The 22,468-nt window shown below is 39.2% G+C and overlaps 2 protein-coding genes across 9 annotated transcripts in view; both read right to left on the bottom strand.

The window, feature by feature from the left end:
- RAPSN (receptor associated protein of the synapse) overlaps positions 1-12,908 on the bottom strand; it is a 184,138-nt gene extending 171,230 nt beyond the window's left edge. The window contains exon 1 of the mRNA XM_053720344.1: positions 12,407-12,908. Within this exon, the coding sequence (XP_053576319.1) occupies positions 12,407-12,619 (213 nt within the window). The 5' untranslated portion in view covers positions 12,620-12,908. The remainder of the gene's footprint in view (positions 1-12,406) is intronic.
- Positions 12,909-17,660: 4,752 nt separating this feature from the next.
- Positions 17,661-22,468, bottom strand: part of CELF1 (CUGBP Elav-like family member 1) — a 50,226-nt gene continuing 45,418 nt past the window's right edge. For 7 of the 8 annotated variants that reach the window (XM_053720355.1, XM_053720351.1, XM_053720353.1 and 4 more), the window contains one exon: positions 20,801-22,418. In XM_053720355.1, the coding sequence (XP_053576330.1) occupies positions 22,291-22,418 (128 nt within the window). In that variant the 3' untranslated portion in view covers positions 20,801-22,290. Of the gene's footprint in view, positions 17,973-20,800; positions 22,419-22,468 lie in introns of those variants that run through there. The other variant, XM_053720347.1, reaches the window with a different exon arrangement.

Raw genomic sequence — 22,468 nt, forward strand, 5'->3', positions numbered from 1 at the left:
TGAGAGAACAGAAAACTCGCCTGCTTCAAAAAGGGACACGCGGGATCCGAACCCCAAGGTTATGCAGAACCTGTACATGCCCAATCCAAGCAAGAAGTATGGTCCTAAGGCAGAGTCCTCAAAAAACAGAATTTATCGAAAGATCTAACCTCCTGAGGAACCCTAAGCTGTCTCCTATGAGTAGGAACACACCCTCTAAAGTCTGTGGACTTAAAGAACCAGCAACCGCCTCAAAACCAAGAGTCTGAAAGAACTCCTGACCAGTTCAAGAATTGGGCGCCCAGTACCCCTGGATCGCAAGGAACCCTTGTGGAACGGCTGAACTACCTGATCCACACGCTGGTGAGGATAAATGGTCATCTTCCTGACCTCAGAAAGGCGAAAGACTGTAACCGACCTCGGACCTCAACTCTCAAGCCCGAAGGCTAGATCTGCAATGAGGTCGAAAGACAACACCCTAGAAAGACCAAGGTATGATCAAGGGTAGATCCTATATGGGAAAGACAATAGTCTGCAGAGATCCTTGAAGGATCGGTCTCCCGAAAAACCCTTAACAGGACAAAGGCTGGAAGCATCGTAGCTCCTCGCAGAGGGTAGGATGACCCCTGTACTCCGTGTACTAGAGCAAACAACGCTGAGCAAAGGAAGGACATGCCCGCACTTCCAAACAGATGACCCAACCCAAGGCGGGAAAGAAAAACTCAGCCACTGCAAAAGTAATGCTCTTAGGCCAAGGAGTCAACATCCGGAAGAACCGCAAGTGAGGATGCCAATTGTTCACACTCTGAAACCACGGAGGTCATTCCCATCTTCCAACTCCAAAGAAATGGAACTATGGTTCCGGGTCCCCAGGGACCTATAAAAACCATGATGAAGTCTGAAAAAGTCAGACCCGTATCCCAAGCGAATAACCAGAAAAAGGCCAACTGAGATCGGAACCTACAACCCTCTCCAGGAGCGTTGTAGCTACACACTAGGCCCCAAACTTTGAAGTAGGATCCGAGCCTGGAGTCCATATCATAGGCCAAAGTGACATTCAGAATCCATATGATTCAATCAGCACCATGAGGGTGACATGAACCCAAGTAACAGCAGAAAGCGCCAGACAAGTACCTGTCTGGTATAAGGACACTCCAGAACTGTCTAAGGTCCAAGAAAAATTGACCCTAAGGTTCTATAATAAGAACTAGAAAAACAAAACCTTGTTATTGAAAAGTACGCAACTTCCGAGGAAGTGCAAATGCGACCACAAAATCGGAAGAGTATCGGTTCCAGAGAAAGAGAGTTCCCAAACAGAATTACATCAGACATGAGCTTAATAAAACAAATCAAACCTCCATCCGGATCAAAATAAAAGTAAGGCAGCACCCGTGGGTGAACTCCCAAGGTGAATGAATACACCAACGGAACCAGCCGATCAAAGGCCCCATTCACCCAAGCTCAGAACTGGAACCGACAAAAAGAAAAGAAAGAAAAATGGAGACGTCCAGATTGGCTTCACCCCCACACGTCTAACCAGCTTGCCATCCAGCATCTAAGGCCTCAGCCCACTAGGACTGGAATCCTCTAGCAATGCCAAAACATGCCTTAAAAAGGACACAGATGTGCCAGCCTATAACGGAAGGCAAAATCATCCCTCGTCGGATCAATCAATGACCCCAAGGGTGGGGCCCCTGAAGTCTCAGAGACCAATGCTTCCCCAGGAGGCCGAACTGAATTAGGCAATCCCACGCCTGACGTGCCCTGGTTAACAGTGAATCAAAAGAATGCACAAGCACCAAGGTAATCCCCACCTGTGGGTATGCAACAAATCATTTGCAGGTGTGCCAGCTATTAGACCTGCACCATGGTCCAAGATATACAGTTCAAAGTAGTAATATAGCCGCACCACCAACTGTATTTAAAACATTATTGCTTAATTGTGCCAATTAAAACAGACAACGTTTCGGACCCATGTCCTTATTCAGCCTATTTAAGGTTTGATTTTAATGTTTTATGTTAGACATGAATAAGGACATGGGTCCGAAACGTTGTCTGTTTTAATTGGCACAATAAAGCAATAATGTTTTAAATACAGTTGGTGGTGCAGCTATATTACTACTGTTCCCTGGTTAACAAAACACGGGCAGTTTCTTAAAAATATTTCACTTGAGAGATATAAATGAGCCAGCGCCATAGGAATGGCCATGTGGAGCCGTGCCTTAATCTCTGGAGGAAACAAGCCACCTTCCGGAGGAGTAAAGGCCATAGGGACACCTGCTTGCGTAGCAAAGGAAGGTTCGGTTCTGGGGCACGTGCCTCACGGGACATGGAATCCTCAGAGGTGGATGGCTCAATGCACTCTAAGGTCCCCGATTCGGGAGAAGAGAGTACTCTAGAACGGCAATCAGAACATAACTGATGGGCATGGATAACCCGGGCCATTTCATATTCATCACAAGACGCATTCTCTGTATCAGACATCCATGTCAAAGCAATCAGAATCCTCTATAATCTTGGGATTACAAAAATGACAAACACTAACTGGCACCCTTTTTAGACCCCCAATGGCTGGGGCACTCACCACCTCCTGTGAACCAGACAACCCACGAGCAGACTCTCTCTGTCGCCACACAGTCAGCATACGGAAGTGGAAAACAACGTAACCGCACCCGGTCACGAGGTGCACCGTGCCAGTCAGAAAAGGGCGCACAATCTCAAGAGATTGCTCCAGTTGATAAGGCTGTTATGTTCAAAAAGCCATGAGCCTAAGTATTATTACACATCAGCAGAAAGAACCATATCTCAAACATGATTAAAATCCCCCCTGTTCAATAACCCCCCTCAGGAGATATTAACCCATGATTCCTATTTTAAGATAAAGGAGTCCCACTGGGACCCTACCTTCTTTCGTTAACATCAAACATCACATTCACATAATGAAATTAAACGATCTTACCGGAATCGACGCCATGGAACAGGAACACGGCCCTTCAAGTGTGACAGATAGTAGCCTTGCTTCTGACATGGACTTAAGTGAATAAAGGCAGGCAGCGAAACTCGTCAACACTGATTGCCAAGGAGCTGTTAATCTGAGTCAGGATGGCTTCGCAGAAAGACTCACCCTGCATCTCCGGACTCTAACCTTCATCCATGCTCTCACCGAGAGGCTTACAGGATTACGTAAAACTCCAGTCCCATTTCAAAGAGTACTACCCTCCATAAGAGACTCTCTCGAACTTTTGACACTTCTCTACCAACCTCCTGTGATGAAAAGCAAAGAATGACTGGGGGATGAGGGAAGTGGGGGAGGTATTTGAAGCCTTTGGCTGGGGTGTCTTTGCCTCCTCCTGGTTCTGAATTCCCAAAAGTAATGAATGCAGCTGTGGACTCTTCCTGTTTAAAAGAAATATAGACAGAACTGATATTTGTCAGAACAAAATTTACTACTCATTTGAAGTTCAGGCTATGTGCTATTGCATTGTATTTACTGTTCCTTAAACTGTTAACTGGCAAGGGTTAAAAGGAATAGCAAAGTAAAAATGTAATTGTATTGATTCAGATAGAACATGCAGTTTTTAACAACTTTCATATTGACTTCTATTTAATTTGCTTAGTTCTCTGGTATCTTTTATTGAAAAGAATACCTTGATAGTTTAAGGACAAGCAATGAACATGTGAGCTAGCTGCTGATTGGTGGCTTCACAAATATGACTTGTCATTGCCACATCAGATGTGTTCAGCTAACTCCCAGTAGTGCATTGCTCCTCCTTCAACAAAGGATACAAAGAGAATGAAGCAAATTTAATAATAGAAGTAAACTGGAAAGTTGTTTAAAATTGTATGTTCTATCTGAATCATGAAAAAAATAATAATGTGTGTTTCATATTGTTTTGAACACGCTGTTAGCACAGTATGCAGATTACTAAGGTTATGAAGTTACATAACACCCACTCTGCTCTGGCATCTACACTTCTGATTTAAGCTGCTGCATTTAAAAGGGGTTTTATGCATCAAAGGAATGTGGGCTTATGAATGGTACTGAAGCATTCTCTAAGATCTTTTGCTAAAGAAAATAAATAAAAAACCTCTAAAAATGATGCATAGCTATTTGAAAACAATACATATAAACTGGCTTCATATTTAAAGGGACACTCAAGTCAAAATGAATCTTTTATGATTCAGATAGAGCAGCAATTTTAAAATAACTTTCCAATTTACTTCAATTAACAAAATGTGCACAGTCTTTTTATATTTAACCTTTTTGAGTCACCATCTCCTAGTAAACGTGCAAGATTTCACAGAAAACTCGTATATGCAGTTGTGAATGGCTGGAAATAGACAAATTTGTCAGAAAAAAAAAATCTAATCATTTGAAGTTCAGACAAAGTGCTATTGCATTGTCCTTTTATCATGCATTTGTTGATTATGCAAATCTACTTTATTTACTGCTCCTTTAAGAAAAAGCCAGTTAGAAAATGCTCTAAAGCATCAAAGGACTACTGCTTGCCTATTCCTGTGTTTAATCCCCACAACTGCTCAGTCAATCAGAGGCAGCATATATACATAGCCACCCAATCACCTGCTGTATTCACTTCTGAGGCATTGCTGTATGTAACTCCTTTTGTGAGGGTTAAGACACCAGTCAATACAGTAGATTTGCATAAACAACAAATGCATGATAAAAAGGCAATGTAATTGCACTTAGTCTGAAATTCCAATTAGCAGATTGTTTTTTTCTGATAGATTTCAGTTAGGTCTATTTCCACTCCTGTATCATATATGACAGCCATCAGCCAATAATGCATATACATACAGTATATTCTGTGAGCTCTTGCACATGCTCAGTAGGATCTGGTGACTCAAAGATTGTAAATAGAATAAGACTGTGCACATTTGTAAATTAAAACAAATTATGCTTACCTGATAATTTTCTTTTCTTCAGATGGAAAGAGACCACAGCTGCATTCATTACTTTTGGGAATTCAGAACCTGGCCACCAGGAGGCGGCAAAGACACCCCAGCCAAAGGCTTAAATACTCCTCCCACTCCCCACATCTCCCAGTCATTCTACCGAGGAACAAGGAACAGTAGAAGATATATCAGGGTGAAAAGGTGCCAGAAGAACAAAAATTATGGTCGCCCAATATAAAAACACGGACGGGGAGCTGTGGACTCTCTCCATCTGAAGAAAAAATTATTATTACGTAAGCATAATTTATGTTTTTCTTTATAGATGAAGAGTCCACAGCTGCATTCATTACTTTTTGGAAAACAATACCCAAGCTATAGAGGACACTGACTGCTAAAAACGGGAGGGTATAAAAGGCGGCCCAATCTGAGAGCACCAGGCCTGAAACCACAACCCAGCTTCGTCCGAAGCCAGGAAAACATATGAAAAGGAAAAAAAGGCCAAGGACACTGACCCGCAGAGTCCACAAGCCTTGCTAGAGACCGCAGAAACAGACTCAACTGAGCCAACACTCCTCCAGGAGACACTATCGCCCAAAGGTCGGACCTCAACCACACACCCTTACAGAGAAAGGGGAACAACCACCAAAAACTCCCAAAGGGGAGAGAACATGGAGGAACAAACCAGGATTCCAGGAAGGGTGCAATAAGATCCAAATAAAAATGGAAACCCCAAAAAACAAGCCAAGCCCACATGGACCCTAAGGATTCCTAAAACAAGGGAAGGCAACGCCCAGACCCAAACTGTACAGAACCACAAGGTTGAGACCGGGAATCCGAACAGAGAAGAAACTCCGAATAAAACAGAGCAACCGCCCCAAAAAAAACCGACTGAAACCGGAGTCACAAGTCGCCAGCAACTCAGAATATTGAAATATTCCCAAACCAACACATGCTTCAAACCCAGAGAAGCAACCTCTGACCACCACACACTGCAGTCATACCAAGATGACTCGAAAAATAAAATACTTGCAAACAAGTAAATAACATCTGAAGATAGATAACCAACACCAACCAACAGACTGCCAACTTCCACTAATTAGCGGGTACACTGCAGGTTAATCAAAGCCGCAAGGCCTACCCAAGTGTCTGGAACAATGAGGAGCCCAGAACCTCAAAGAGGCTCACCGTACCGCAACGATCCGAGGATAGACAACATATCACAGATCCTATTCCAATACCGGACCCAAGTACCTACAGGTCTGAGGAACAGGGGAATAGAAAGGATCCCAACCACCAGCCCCCAGATAAAAGGGCAGAATGGGATGGCCTCAGGCACCCCAACAGAGCTCGGGAGTCTTCCAGAAGCACCTACAAACAGTAACTCCCAATGAGGACCCCATAGAGAAAGGCAGAAAAAGACAGAAGCCCTATGAAATCTAGCCTGACACACTATGGCAGTCTCCACACAGCACACCCACAGGTAATCCCAAGGAGAACCCCATAGAGACAAGTGCAACAATGAGATCTAACTTGGAGACTGCAAAACTCCAGACGGAACAGAACAATCCCAAAAAGTGGACTACTCTCTGTACAGGATAAACCACCTGTTCCAACCCCTTGCACAAAGGGCAGGACAACCATCATCCAAAGAGGAAAACCTCACCTCCTTAAGAAAGGCAAACAAACCCCCCCAAGAGAAGGGCACAGTTAAAGAACAGCGCACACGCTCACAAGGCCAAAGCCATAGTCTGAGCCGAATGAAAAACATCCAGGCGCCACTGAGGAATATGAAAAGATAACTTCCCAAGAGGGAAGCACATATCGTTCAAGAACAGGGCAGGCCCAGAGGAGCCCGAGCACACAGAACTCCTGTTCAAGCTGCTAGAAACTCAACTAGCGAGACCATAAGATATAGTCTATGTTCCCTGGAAAACTAGAGCTCCTGAACCAGCTCTTAATTCATAAAATTCCAGAAAAAGAATGCCAGATAACATCATGAATAAAGAGTACCTGCACCCACAGCGGGATCCAGGTAGTGAAACCATGGAGCTAACCCCTAATCTGACCAGCTGGCTTATGCCCAGAAAGATCCAAACGTAAGGCCCGAGCCCCAGAATTGTTTAAACCAACAATACTCCAGGAAACATCATACCCCGTCTGAATAAAACAGACGACCCATTCACCAGGTTAGTCTTATCCTCTGGGTAAAAGGACTCACTCATAACCCAAGGCGAAGGAAACAACCCTTAAAGAAGTCCAACTCCAAAAGAGCTAGGGCATGGCAGAACCACTAAGTTTCTAAGCCTAACAGGCGTTCAAACACCCAACTTCCAGACCAAGGGGAATATCGGGGACGAAGTCACCCAAAGAGCAAGTTAAAGGCTAGTCTCCAAAATCTCCTCAGAGTACAGAAACAGAGGACTATATCCAAGGAAAAAGAATGCATAGTATCCCAAACCCCCGGAAACAACCCCTAGATGGAGCCAGGATAAGGAGACCACAGCCTATAACTCCAAATAAGGAACAACTTCCAATTGCCCTTGAACAGAGTGTTACACACTTGTACTCCAAGTACCATACGATCAGCTCGAAAAGTTGATGAGGACTGAGCAAGTCCCCCATGCCCTATGGACCCTCAGAATGCTTAACTGACACTCGTAAAAACAAGATAAGAAAAACACAAATAATGCAATCACACCACGCCCAAACCGGACCAGCCAGGCAGAACAGACGCCATATGTTTGAAAAAGGCCTCAAGACAGAAGGAGCTGAACCTTAGCCATTAATGTCAAGGTCGTAATATTCACCCCCAGGGAGGGAGAAATAAACGACAAACATAGGACTTAACGCGTCCCCAAAACAACTTCCGCAGAAGTAACCAGTGCGATCAAGAAATCACGAGTATCGATTCCAGAAGGAAAATTCCCGAAGGAATATAAAACAAAATATGAGCACTTTAAATCAGTCATCTTCACCGGATTAAATAAAAGAAAAGGCAACCCGTAGGTTTTCGACCAAGGAGAACAGACACACCCGCCGGACCAGCCCAACGGAACCCTGATCGTCCAAGCTCAGACTGGAAAGGATACTCAATGATCAGACTATAAGAAGATTACTTCATCCCCTTATGTTTAATTCTGTGTGCTATTCGAAGTAGAAGACTGAGAACTTCTATATCCATTAAGGATGAATCCTCCAACAATGTTAAAACATGTAGTAGTTGAACACGAAGGCGCACTAGTCTATATTGAAAAAGCACAGCACACCTCAGGACCAGTCGCTCCCCCGGAGAGCTGAACGGGCCACCCCATGCCTGAGGGACCCGGGTTGACGGAACACAAACAATCTTAAGCAGATATCTGGAAGCTGCAGATGTGCTAACACTAAGTATTTGCAAACGGAAACGTGCCTCAATCTCCGGAGGGAACAAACCACTACCCAGGGAGAGAAAAGCATAATCTGGGTCACTTACACATGTAGCAACAGTAGGCGGTAGGGAACTTGCCTCTTGAGGGACAGAACTCCCAGAGGTGGATGGCTCAACTGCCCCCTAATTCCCCGATACCAAGGAATCGAGCCCTCTAAAATGGCCTAAGTAACATAACTGACTGTCATGTGTCATCTGGGCCGATTCGTATTCTTCGCAATAAGTAGAATCTGAATCATAGACTACTGCAATCTCAACATCTGAGTCCTTCATAATAGATATGAATACAAAAAAAATTTAACCAAATTTGAAAAAACAAACAAAAAACCCCCCAACTAAAACGGCACCTTAAACCCACAATGGCTGGGGCACTCACCACCTATGCACCAGCAGACCAGAATATTTCCGTCGCCACACAGTCAGGAATGCAGAATTGGAGAGTCAAAAATGTGACCACGACCGGTCACAAGTTAAGCCGTACAGTCCAAAAAAAGGCGCGCCCAACCACAAAGGCTGCGTCACTTGGCCGTTATGTTCCACAAGCCATGAGCCAAAGTAACACTACACACAAGCAAGTCAAATCACATAAAAAAACATGATTAAAGACCCCCCTGTTCAAGAACCCCCCTCAGGAGATATTAACCCTTGATTCCAAGATACAAAAAGGAGCCTCAGAGAGACCCTAATTATAGTTAGTCCCGCAAGGTGGTAGCCTCTCAGGAAAACACTTTTAGAACAATACAATCATAAAGAAAGTAAAATGAAAGTCTTACCGGAATCTACGCTGTGAAACAGGAACACGGCCCTTCAAGTGTGACAGATAGTAGCATCGCCTCTGCCATGGACTTGAGAGAAGAAAGCAGGCAGCAAAACTCGTCACTGTCGATTGTTTATGGAGCTGTTAAAAATTAGTTGGGATGGTTTCGCAGAAAGACTCTCCCTGCATCTCCGGACTCTAACTTTCATCCAAGCTCTCACTGAGAAGCTGACAGGACTACTTAAAAATGCCAGTCCCATGCCGAAGAGTACTACTATCCATAAGAGACAATCATAAACTTCTGACACTTCTCTGCCAACCTCCTGGGATGAACGGCAAAGAATGACAGGGGGATGAGGGAAGTGGGAGGAGCATTTAAGCCTTTGGCTGGGGTGTCTTTGCCTCCTCCTGAATTCCCAAAAGTAATGAATGCAGCTGTGGACTCTTTCCATTTATGAAGAAAAAGTTGTTTAAAATTGTGTTCTCTATCTAAATTATGACAGTTGAATTTTGAATTGAGTGTCCCTTTAAACATATATGTATTCACAAGCAATAGTGCATTCAGAAAATTATCTACCTTCTATCGTATCAAGGCATTTTTAGTGCAGTTTTTTTGTGCATTTAAAAGACCCATTATTTTTTTCTTTCAGGATAGAGCATGTAATTAAACAATTTTCCAATTTACTAATATTAGCTCATTTGATTTTAGATCTCTTGGTATCCTATGTTGAAAAGGATACCTAGATAGTTATTATTGGTGGTTGAACATATATACCTCATGTTATTGATTTAACCAATGTTTTCAGCTATTCCAAGTAATATATTGCTGCTTCTTAAACATAGGATACCAAGAAAATGAAGCAAATTAGGCAATAGGAGTAAATTGGAACTTTGTTTAAAATTGTATTCTTTATCGGAGTCATGATTTTTTTTTTTTTTTTTTGGTTTCATGTCCCTTTATCTTTAATGGAGTGGATACAGTATGACATTTTTAACAACTTCCCAATGTACTTCCAATATCAAATTTTGCTTTCGTATCCTTTAAGAGTAATTTTAGTTGAGCTGAGGTGTGTAACATTGCTGCCATATGGCTAAAGACACATGCACAGTTACAAACACTGCAGCCATAGACGTGCACACCGAGCTCCTATCAGTTTACTTGGCTTTACTCTTCAACAAAGGATACAAAAAGAACAAAGCAAATGTGATAGAAGTAAATTGGAAAGTTGTTTTAAATGGCAGGCTCTGAATCATGAAAGTTTAATTATCACTGTACTGTCCCTTTAATCATATTTGCCTTTGCGTCAGGACATTGCAGAGAAGATGCATTGTAAATAAAGTTAGCTGAAATCAACCATGGTACAAAGGCCAATAAACCAAATAATCTAAGTACAGGATAAGGGATATCTAAACAATAAGCTAGTAATCAGAAGTGACATTTTACAATTTTATTTATGTTTTATAAACAAAATTAAACAAGTTAACTGAAAGTTTAATGTTAACTTTACTGGTCCTTTAAATAAAATGATTATTAGATCCAGCAGGCACCTTTTAATATAAGACAGGTTGAAGGCCACAAAAAAGGAACACAGTATATATTGTATACAACAAAAATGTGCATATGCAAACCTGCTTCTCACTACATTTACATCATTGAATATTTTATTGCAAAGACTTACATAGGAATACACATTGCAAATGAATCTGGGGAATGGAATTAGAAGGAATATATAATTATGCTGCAGAAATACATTCATTTTCTACAGGACTGAATTAGTTAGGGAGGGGGGTTTACACTCTCCCTGTAAGCATAAAATAGGAAAGCTTCAGCCAAAAAAAAAAATTAGTGGAGGCATTTTGGATGTCCAACATTGGCCCTCAGGGGCCACACCATTAAAGGGACAGTCTAGTCCAAAACAAACTTTCATGATTCAGATAGGGCATGTAATATTAAACCATTTTCCAATTTACTTTTATCACCAATTTTGCTTTTTTCTCTTGGTATTCTTAGTTGAAAGCTTAACCTAGGAGGTTCATATGCTAATTTTTTAGACCTTGAAGGCCGCCTCTTAAGAATGCATTTTAACGGGTTTTTCACCACTAGAGGGTGTTAGTTCATTTTTTCATATATATAACACTGTGCTCATGCACATGAAGTTACCTGGGAGCCATCACTGATTGGCTAAACTGCAAGTCTGTCAAAAGAACTGAAATAAAGGGGCAGTTTGCAGAGGCTTAGATACAAGATAATCACAGAGGTAAAAAATATATAAATATAACTGTTTGTTATGCAAAACTGGGGAATGGGTAAAAAAAAGGGATTATCTTTTAAAACAATAAAAATTCTGGTGTAGACTGTCCTTTAAGTAACTATTTGCTGAGGAATAGTCACATTTAAAACTCTAATCAAAACTACATTGAAAGTTAATTTCCCCACTAATGAAACATTGCAATACACATTCCTTACTTTGCTTTTGCTGGAAAATGGCACTTAACATACAGCATTTCTATGCAGAGTGGGACAAATTCTGTAACCTAAGTGTGCTGCTTTGCTTCCTACTGCACAGCGATTCCTTAGAGCACGGCACAAATCCATTCACAGCTAACTCAAATGGGACAGTGAAGTCAAAATTAAAATGTGATTTTTTTTTTTTTTTTTTAACAATTTTCAATTTTCTTTGATTACTTGCTTTGTTTACTTGGTATCCTTTGCTTGAAAAGCATGCCTAGGTAGACTCAGATGCAGCAAAGCACTACTGGGAGTTAGCTGCTGATTGGAGGCTACACACTTGAATATTGTCATTGGCTGCTCAGCTAGCTCCCGGTAGTGCATTACTGATCCTAAGCCTACCTAGATATGCTTTATAAACATAAGACATCAAATTGGAACATTGTTTAACTCTGCATTCTGAATCATGAATGTTTATTTTTTTTACATTACTGTAAATTTAAATGAGATGAGAAACTCCCCAGAATTTTCAATTGGTTAGCACAATCTGCAAGATCTGTATACAAAAGGTTTTAAAAGCATTTAAATCAGTCACTATTTTTTTGCTAAGCTATATAATGCCTATATAAAATGAATTTAATGTCCCTTTAAGCTAAAGAAATGAGATTCTGAAATCCTTGCATGTTTGTTACCATTAAAAACTGGATCTCAACTACAAGTATATGCTGCACCCTAAATATCCATTCAGAATTTGTGTGTGTGTGAGGGGGGATATGATGTAGATTAGGTATTTGATACATTACATAAGTTGTACCCGTGTTTGCACTATGGTTAGTGAAAGCAAATGTGTATATGACAGGTAAGAAAAAAGTATAGTTACCTTCAGCATATCCTTATACCTTCCCATCTCCGAATGGGCTGTGATTAGGCAGCCCAAGACCCTGAACCGGCCAGCGGCATCAGTGGTCTTCTCCAATACTTTAGTCCAAACCTGCAGAGCTTTCTCTGTCTGGTTAGTCTGATAGAGCTGTAGTCCTTTCTGGATTTGCTGTTTGGTTTGGTCCTGACCCATCTCTAAACCCAAAGGGTTCATATAATCCAGTGTACGCAGAGCAACCAGGCCACAAGCTAGAATGCAGAAGGAAGCCGCCAAGCTATGGCAGGGGCCATAGACTCCAGAGAAATGAAGATAGACGTGAAGACGATAGGATTTACACGCCCTAAAACCATTTAGGAAATAACATTTTCTTGCTAAACACTTGTTCTGCTAAATGGTATAAAGCAGGAATAAGAAAGCATCACTAAACTCAGCTTGGAAGTGAACATTGCAGTCTGGGTTGTGAGGCGTCCAGATTCCGGCCCAGCCCCCAACACTGGTTACAGCTGTGCCTGCCAATCTTGGACTCCCGTCTTCAAAAGAATGCCAGTCCTAGTGACTCAAGGTCACAGAACTAGCAACATAGCCCACCCCTCTTCCCATTAAGAGAAACATGCATCTAGATCCAAATTTAAAAAGGTCCTGAATCCCACCATCCTCCATACTGAATTTGTGTTTGAGCCCCACCCAAGGAGAAGGAAGATCTATAAATATATCCAAGGCAAATGATAGTGGATAGACTTTAAAAATTTAAAAAACTAGTATAACACAAAGTAGACCCCCTCCACAATGAAATACACTCTCCATTCAGATAGAGCTTAAGAGTGGCTACTGCTTTGATAGTTTTTATCATTACAATTTTTGATATGAGACCCTACTAGTAAATCCATATTCCTATCTAAAAGGTATGCTTGCACATGCAACTAGATTTCAAAGGCACAGAAGTGTGATTTCACTACTTATTTATCTACAATTGTCATGTGCAGTGTTCCCTTTAAGACTATTTTTGTTTGCAGCCCAGCAGTGAAACAATTAAGAGAACCATACCTTGCAGTCTGCATTGTGCCGTGTTTACTAATTGCAGGGTGCAGTTACCTAATTAACCGTTCCACTGCTGAGCTGCACACAAAACTGGCCTTAGAGGGAATGTTGGTCATGTGTATGACTCAGTACTTAAAACAACACTTTCACATTATTTTATATGTAGTCATATAAAACCACCTGCCAAGACTCCTTGAATTTACTTTCTTCTCTTGGAATTCTTTGTTGAAAGCCTATGCACATATCCTATGCCACAATACACTACTGGGAGCTAGCTGGTGATTGGTGGCTACAAATATTAGTCTTGTTAGATGTATTAAGTTAGCTCCCAGTAGTGCACTGCAACTGTGGAGCAGAATTTAAAGGTTCAGTAAATAGAGTTGATTTGCATAATCAACAAACACATAAGACAATGCAATAGCACTTAGTCTGAACTTCAAATTAGTCTTTTTTTTTCTGACAAATTTTAAAGCTATGTCTATTTCCACTCCCCCTTGATCATGTGACAGCCATCAGCCAATCACAAGTGCATATACATATATTCTGTGAATTCTTGCACATGCTCAGTAGGAGCTGGTGACAGTGTAAATATAAAAAAAGACTGCACATTTGTTAACAGAAGTAAATTGTAAGTTGTATGAATTTGCATGCTCTGAATCATGAAAGTTTAATGAGTGTCCCTTTATGTGTTTTTATATAGACACAATAGTGTCTTTTCTTTTGCACTTTTATGTTCCTTTAAATCAAGTTTCTCAACATATTTGCTAGCCCCTGAATTTGAAATACATTTGTCATTACAAACAAGATAACTTCTCTATCGTCCAAGAGAAAGGGCTAACCTACTGTTTGGGCAAAAAGGAATATAGATATTGGTTTAGGTTCAATTATTCTTTTCCTACATGATGTTATTAGTAACTGTTTGCTATATTTCATTTTACATTTTTATTAAAAAAAAATACCAAAGGCCGTCTAATGCCCATTGGATGGTAACAGCAACGCCAACTGAAATCCTGTTGGTCGAGAACGACAAGCCATCTTTTAGATTGTGCAAAGAATGGCAATATAATGTAGGCCAATGTATTTAACCCTCATGGTAGCCTTACGTGTAGACATTAAAAGGCCACTGTAAGTAAATATTTTCTATGCCTGTTACTAACTAACTACCCCAAATACGCTTTTTATCAATAGCATTTCATTAACATATCTCTACCGTGTATCAGAAATCTTGTCTGCAAATTGAATTGTTTTCCAAACCCACTCCGTGGGTATCCTTTGCTCTGTACCAATCCGTTTACAATACCTAGGTTTCAAAATGGCGCTTTAAACACAAAGTTATTGGTTTAAGTATTTTGAACATGCAGTGCTGAAAATAGTGGGCAGGATAACGTGACATCATCGGCGAATAAAAGATATAACTTTTAGAACGTTATGAAACTTCGTTTTGGAGAAAATATAGATCAGTAGGTTTTAATTAATGTTTATTAACTTTAATATGTTAGTTGTTTAGCTTAAAAATTATAACAGAAAGTAATCCATTAATGAAGTCCCTTACAGGAATTTTTTTCTCAACTCTACTGCAACAAAGTTATCCACATAGCTACTACTGCACGTTCAGTTAAATAAAATTTCCCAATCGCCTACTCTCTTCTAAAAATAGACATTTCTAGGATTCCCTTTGCTCCTGAAAAATGCTGCCAGTGTGAGAAAAAAACAAAACAACTATTTAAAGGACTTCTTACCTTGTACTCGCTACTTCAGTTCTAACAGTTTTCCATGAAGACTGTTTCTTTGGTCACGGCTGTTCATTAGAAACCATTATTACACAATGAAACACATGCAATGAGACAGGAACACAGATTTCCAGAATTTATTTAGCTTACTCTGAAATGTTTATTTGTCCGCTCTGTAACTGCTGTGAACAAAGTTGATTTTGTTGTGAAATAAACAAGACAATATCTCCTCAAACAATTTAATAGCAAACAAAGGCAGGTACCACACTTTACAAAATGACTTCTAGTTGGTACATGAGTGCACAATTAAAACATTGGTAAGTACCCAGGGGGACAGAAAGAAAAGGTTACAATGGGTTAATTATTTAACACAGACCTCACTTATTTCAAACTTAAACAGAATTCATTTTAATCCACAAACGCAGCAATTAGCTATGCAGTAGTGGTTACCTTTTTTTTTTCTCTTAAACCATTAAAGCAAATTCATATTTTCTACATATTACAAAACAATATCACACAAAAGAAAAACAAAACACTAATTCTCTTTGCAAATCAAAACAAACTAACAAAAAATATGGGGGGGGCGGAGGAAATCAAAACAGGTCTGAAATGCATCTGTGGGGAGGGGGGATAAAAAGGGGTGACAGGTGGAAATTTCAGGAGTCCTGTTACGGCAACACAGAAGGACAACTTGGTCGTATAGTGGCATTTTTTTTTATTTATTTTACTTCACATTGTGAAAGAATCACTTTACACTGTTTTCTAGTAGAAAAAGGCAAAAAACTGTACAAAACCCTAGTGTTAACTACAATCAGTTTGTACCAATATAAAAGCCCACAGGTTTGTCTTCAAAAGATTTTTTTATATAATTATTCACAAAAAGCAGGCAGATCAGGAAGGTAGAGAGGTACATCATGTCAATTCATTAAAATCACCACAGAACTAATTTTTATTTATTTTTTTTGCATTTTTTTGTTTTGTTTAAAAAGTAGTCAGAAGAAAGCCATTTGGCGCTTTGATTTTATCCAGATACGCTCACAAGTTTCTGTAAGAGCTTCTCCAACGTAACATGGGTTGTGAGGAAGAGGAGAGAGATGCCTCCCTGTGGGTCACACTTATCAGCCCTGATTGGGGGGCTGTGTGTTAAGACTGTGCCAGAGCATGCAGACCCCCTGCACAAAAACATACAGGTGAGCATTTTGGGCTGTACCTTACAGGCTTTACAAAAAAGAGAATTCCAAAAACGGTCCTCTTACAGCCCTGCAGCTTATAGCAGAGCAGGCTGTAATGTTTAAGGCTACAACTGCCAGTAATTTAATAAACTGCAGGCTCTGGTATATAGAGAGAAAATATATATATATATATATATATATATATATATATATATATATATATATATATATATATATTATATATATATATATATATATATATATATATATATATATATATATATATATATATATATATATATATATATATATATATATTTTAAAAGTAATCACAGGACTCCAGAACAGAAAGTGTGACAAAGTACTATATACAGGATATAGGAAAGGCCACCAATGGTTTTAGCAGATATTTGAATTTTGTGCTTTTTCTTTGTTTGTCCTATGGACCAGATTATATCTGCACGAAAATGAAAATTTGCTTAGTCTGCTTGTTAAACCAACATATACTTGGAAACATGGGCAGCACTGACCTCTGCTGTCCATATTGTTGTGACACCAACTTTAAAGATTAAATCAGTGCACAATAGTGGTCTTAACTTGGCAATAAGGACATGATGTGGATACAAAGCACAGTCTGAACACACAGCCTTATGCCTTGCATGGCATTTTGAGCCACAAAAATACATGAAAATTAAAAAGACAATTTACTTAAAAAATTGTTAACTCCCTGCTTTTGCACGTCTAACTCTAAAACACAAAATTAAAGGAGGAGTTCTGTGATCCCAGGGGAAAGAGGACTGAGCTGTGATGAAAACAAGACATGCAACAGGACAAAAGGAGAAACACTTTTTTGGCACAATCAGTTTAATGCGGGGGTGGAGGAGAGGGAGAAAAAAAAAAAAAAAGTCACATTTTGCTGAGGAGATGATTTTTAGACAATACCCCAACAGAAAGATTATGTTTAGTCTTTGACAATCTGAACAAAAGGTTTTGAAATAAAGGGGACCACAGATATTCATTACTTTGGGGTAAGCAATTCCATCTCCAAAAAATTAAAACAAGTTGTTTTTTCCCCCATACACTGACAGCAAAATGTGACCCCAACCCCTTTTAGAAAGAGATTCCAAATTGCTGTTTTCTTTAAAAAAAAAATAATATATATATATTTATATTTTATTCCCCATAATTGAAGCCAGGGGAAAGAAATAAAGACTCAATATGGTAGGTACAAACACAAACATATTAAACAAGGTGTGCCAGTTAGGCCTGCTCAAAAGATAGGTACAAATTATCAACCCAAAATTAAGTGGTTACTTTATGTAGTTCTACAAAAATAGATATTTTTAATAATCAAATGCAGGTTTAAATATTGTGTCCCTCTTTGCAGTCTTTGTAGCAAAACCAATTGGCAACACACAAAGAAACATACAAAAGAAAAGAAAAAAAACCAACAAAAAAACAAAACAATTATAATAATACACATTAGCATCAAAAGTCAACACAAGTTCAGAGGTGAGAGTTCAAGCATCAAAGAAGCTGAAGAGACAAGGATTTGGACGATGCACTTGAACGCCACACACCGACATGCTTTAGAGGCACAATGATGAACAAATGGCAGGAAGGGATCTAGAAAACAAAAACAAACCAGAGAACAGGGAGAAGCACTGAGTTACACAACGCAATACATAAAATCAGAGACACACTGCTAAATACAGACATGCACGGACCGCGAGCTTAAGGTCACTCGAGGTCTGAAAGGGAGACAATGTCACACGCACACACATTGTACACACAACTGGGAGAGGGCTTGAGAGACACAACACTCAGACACATTTAAGAAATTGGTATTAACATGCAAGAAGGAACCCAAAAGAGGAACACTGCTCTACAAGAGTTCAGCCCAGCACCCAATAAAAGTACAATGAGAAACTAACACAGGACATATGTGACAGTGTGAACACCTAGAGACCCCTCAACACCACTTAATGTAAACAAGTTGATTTAAAAAAAAAAAAAAGTCTATGGGCAACATTTAGCACCTCCGGTAAAGCTGGTGTCGCAGTAGCACTAATCTAATAAAAGCTCTACTGTATTTAGAAATGTCTGAACAGATATGGACATCACAGGGCTTAAGCAAAGTCTCAAAATAATGAGTAGTTCTCTTTGCTCCGTTATAAGGAATGGGAAGACACACAGAAAGGGACATTAGAATCTGGTTGAAAATAGATTATACGTAAGGAATTAAAAACTAAGTTGTGAATGCGTTAGAAGCGTGCGTTAGAAGCTTTTAACTACATTATGTCAACATTTCAGAGCACTCCGGGGACACAACTTTGAAAAACCTTCCACTTATGTTCACCTGAACTCCCCTGTCCTGGTTGATTAGGACAAAAAGTAAATTAATTCCTGCACTGCAGATGTAGCAGAGTGAAGGGAATTTAAATTAAAGGAACCATCTACTCCAAAAACTTGTTAAAAAGATAGATAATCCTTATATTACCATTCTCCAATTTTGCATAACCAACACTTAAACAAATACACTTTTTACTTCTGTGATTACCTTGTATCTAAGCCTCTTGACATCCCCCATATTAGAGGGTTATTTACAGACATGTCATTTTAGACAATTAGAGATGACTCATGAATTACTTCTCGGGAGTGAGCACAATGTTTTTTATATGGCACTCATGAACTAACTAGCACTGTCTGGCTGTGAAAAGCAATAAAAACATGCATAAGGGTAAGAGGTGGCCTGCAGTCTTAAAAACAGGCAGAAATTTAGATTTTTAAAGGTTATAAAAGTGTATTAAAATAAATGTTGGCTGTGCAAGGCTGGGGAATGGGTAGTTTATCTTTTTAAACAACAAACATTTTGGTGTAGACTGTCCCTTGAAATAAGCACTTACCCATGAAAAGCTACACTGTATCTTGAGACAACTTATTCCTGTAGTACTTACATGGTGTACCACTGACATTCAGGTTTTATTCAATGGGGCAGTGCATGGATACTTCATTAGCTAATTTATGGTCTCATTAAAATTGTGGGACCACGGATCTTAGATAACAGATTTCATAACACACTAACGTAATAGGAAATCATGTGTGTTACTTGTTTTGGAAATTCAAGATACATGCATGTAAGTGCTCACTTGTTTAACTGCATTAGCTGATCCAAACAATGACACTGGTCATCTTTCAATGCAGCACATCAAATATTAACTTTTTAAAGGCAGGACCAGTAATGTAGAAATATACACTTAGTTTCAAAATTACAGTAAATGAAACTAAACTATTTTAATGCATACAAACAAAACACATTTTAAATGTCCCTTTAAGATAGCTTACAAGCAGGTGCACTTCATGACCAGGCGCTCTCAAAGAATAAAATGTTAAGTTACGTCTCCCACCAACAGATTGTACATGCATTATAATTTCTTTATTTTGTTCCCTTTTCCTGTAATTTAACTCCGCATATTGTGTGTCTTCTCCAATTTATGCGTGTTTCTGTAAAGTAATGGGCATCTCTCCAGGTTAGAAGTTATTCTAGATTTAAAAGCCTCCTCTCATATTCCCTGTAGAGGTCAGTAAGGAACACTTATAAATGAGCTGATAAACTCACAGGGACTAAAAATCCTTTTAATATTGCTATATTATGGATTATAGATCACTAACAGTGAGTAATTGTTCTTGTTGGCAAGCTTCATTCAAGGTGTAATCCCTAAAAGGTAACTGCAAGGACTTTGCCCTACAAGAGACATCCACTGGCAATTTTTAAAAGGGACACTAAACCCAGTTTTTTATTTAATGATTCAAATAGAGCATGCAATTTTAATTAACTTTCTAATTTACTCTTCGTTCTCTTGCTATCTTTATTTAAAAAGCAGGAATGTAAAGCTTAGGAGACGGCCCATGTTAGGTCCAGCGCAATGGATAGCACTTGCTTATTGGTGGCTTCGTTTAGCAAACCAATAAGCAAGCATAACCCAGGTCCTGAACCAAAAATGGGCAGCTCTAAAGCTTTACATTCCTGCTTTTTAAAAAAAGATAGAAAGAGACAAAGAAAAATGTATAATAGGAGAAAATTAGAAAGTTGCTTAAAATTTGCCTGCTCTGAGTCATTAAAGAATAAAACTGTTTAGTGTCCCTTTAAGAAGCATCATATGTTTCAAATTCAAAATACAGTAAGCACATCTATCACTTAAAAGGGAAAACAATATAAAGCTTGTAACTCGCCTACTCAAAAATGTGCTTTGTTAATCGGGTTCCTGTGACAAAGCCCAAGTGACAGAGGCTGGTATTGATAGATTTTTATTCCTGGCATTATACGCCCAGGACAAACTGACAGCTCATTAAAATTTAGTGCAAAGTCTTAACAGGTAAAGCCACCAGATTGTGACAAGCTATTAAAATCTAAGAAAAGGTAACCGCATCTTCCAAGACAATTATGGTAATAATTAAATGGAATAAAAACCGAGCCTGGTTTTTATTTATAACACTGTTGTACAAAGTAAATACAACACTATATCAGAGTACCGTAAATAACTTCATAAAAAAGATAACGGGCTAGAAATGTAACAACTGTATAAACTAATCCACTTCATCTAAAAACAGGATTGTCATTCTATTGTTGGGTACACAAAATTCAGTTACAATTAAATCAGAAGGAACCAGCTTCACAATATTAAATGCAAGCTACCCCCCACCCATCCCCACACATCATAAGATGCTTTATTAATATGTAGGTGTTTTCGGTATATATAAAAACAAATTTTTTAAATAAAAATCACGATCATTCGAATTCTACAAAACCTCTTTCCAGTGAAATAATTTAGGGAATAAATATTGCTCAGTAGCCAGAGCTGTATAAAACCTCTATAAAAATAGAAATGATGAATCTTACAGGCTTTATTCCTTCAATTTTTTTTTCAGTTTGATGATTTTTTTTTTTTTTACGCTTATATAAAAGTTTAAATCAGGAGCCTGGGAGCCTCAATACTTTCACATTATACCAAATTAAACTTTGAAAACACATTTCATTCAAGTTTTAGCAGTTCACAATACGTGTATGTACCTATGCACAGGAGTATACTTACTCACAGGCACATGAGATACTCCTAATACGCAACACTTGATGCCAGTTAAAAACAGAACGACCCTTGACACTTTTTTCTTTTTTTAACTGCACTACCATGTAGATTTCAATATATTAAGGGTTAAAATAAAATTCCCATTGTGTAAGAGATTAAGGATCTCTTGAAAATGGGATTTAGAAAATGAGGTCACATCTAAAATTTGTGATACAGTGGAACAAGAACTCTGACCTGATCCTTAGTAACGAGTAATTTTAAGGTGCATAATGGATTACACAAACTTCTTTATAAGTAAGGCTAGGATAACTAGTCAAGAAATCTGCACCAATATATAGAGAGCAGAAAAAGGCCACAGAATTCCAATGCCTAGGAATACTGGCAATAATACTCCCAAACGAGATACTGAACTGGATTGTCACTTTGATGTGCAGAGAAAAGGCAAGGCCTACACCTAGCCAGGGTCAGAACACTGGCTAATTGCAATCTCCTTTTTCAAGGGTGCTGGCATTTTTTATATATATACACATTGTACATACACAGCAAAGTCCGAAGGAAAAAAAAAAAAAATCACTGATATGGCACCTAAACTCCAAAATAAAACACTTGGAACAAGTAGTACAAGCAGTTCTTCATATGAAGCAAAATCCACAATAAAAAGTTGTACCCAGAGTCTTTAGGAGGGAAATAGGAGGCTTCTGGCTGTTAGCACATGAAGATGTCTCAGGGCAGTGAGAGCAAGCATCGTCTGTTCTCACTAAGTGTGCTTCTCTCCTGATACACATCCTCGTTTTGGAATAGCCTTCCCACACTTACCAGAACATCCTTCTCGCTCACTTCCCAGGGCAGTACACATTTCAGTATGGTTTGCTATCGTTCTTGGAGCGTTTAAGCTGAACTTTCAGGCGTTTCATTCCAATTTGAAAGCCATTCATGGACTGGATGGCAGCCTGAGCAGACACAGGATTGTCATAACTCACAAAACCTAAGAAGCATAACGCAAGTGAATAACATTGAAAGAACTTTTTTCATTAT

This window comes from Bombina bombina, chromosome 7, assembly GCF_027579735.1.
Source record: "Bombina bombina isolate aBomBom1 chromosome 7, aBomBom1.pri, whole genome shotgun sequence".
Taxonomy (NCBI): Eukaryota; Metazoa; Chordata; class Amphibia; order Anura; family Bombinatoridae; genus Bombina; species Bombina bombina.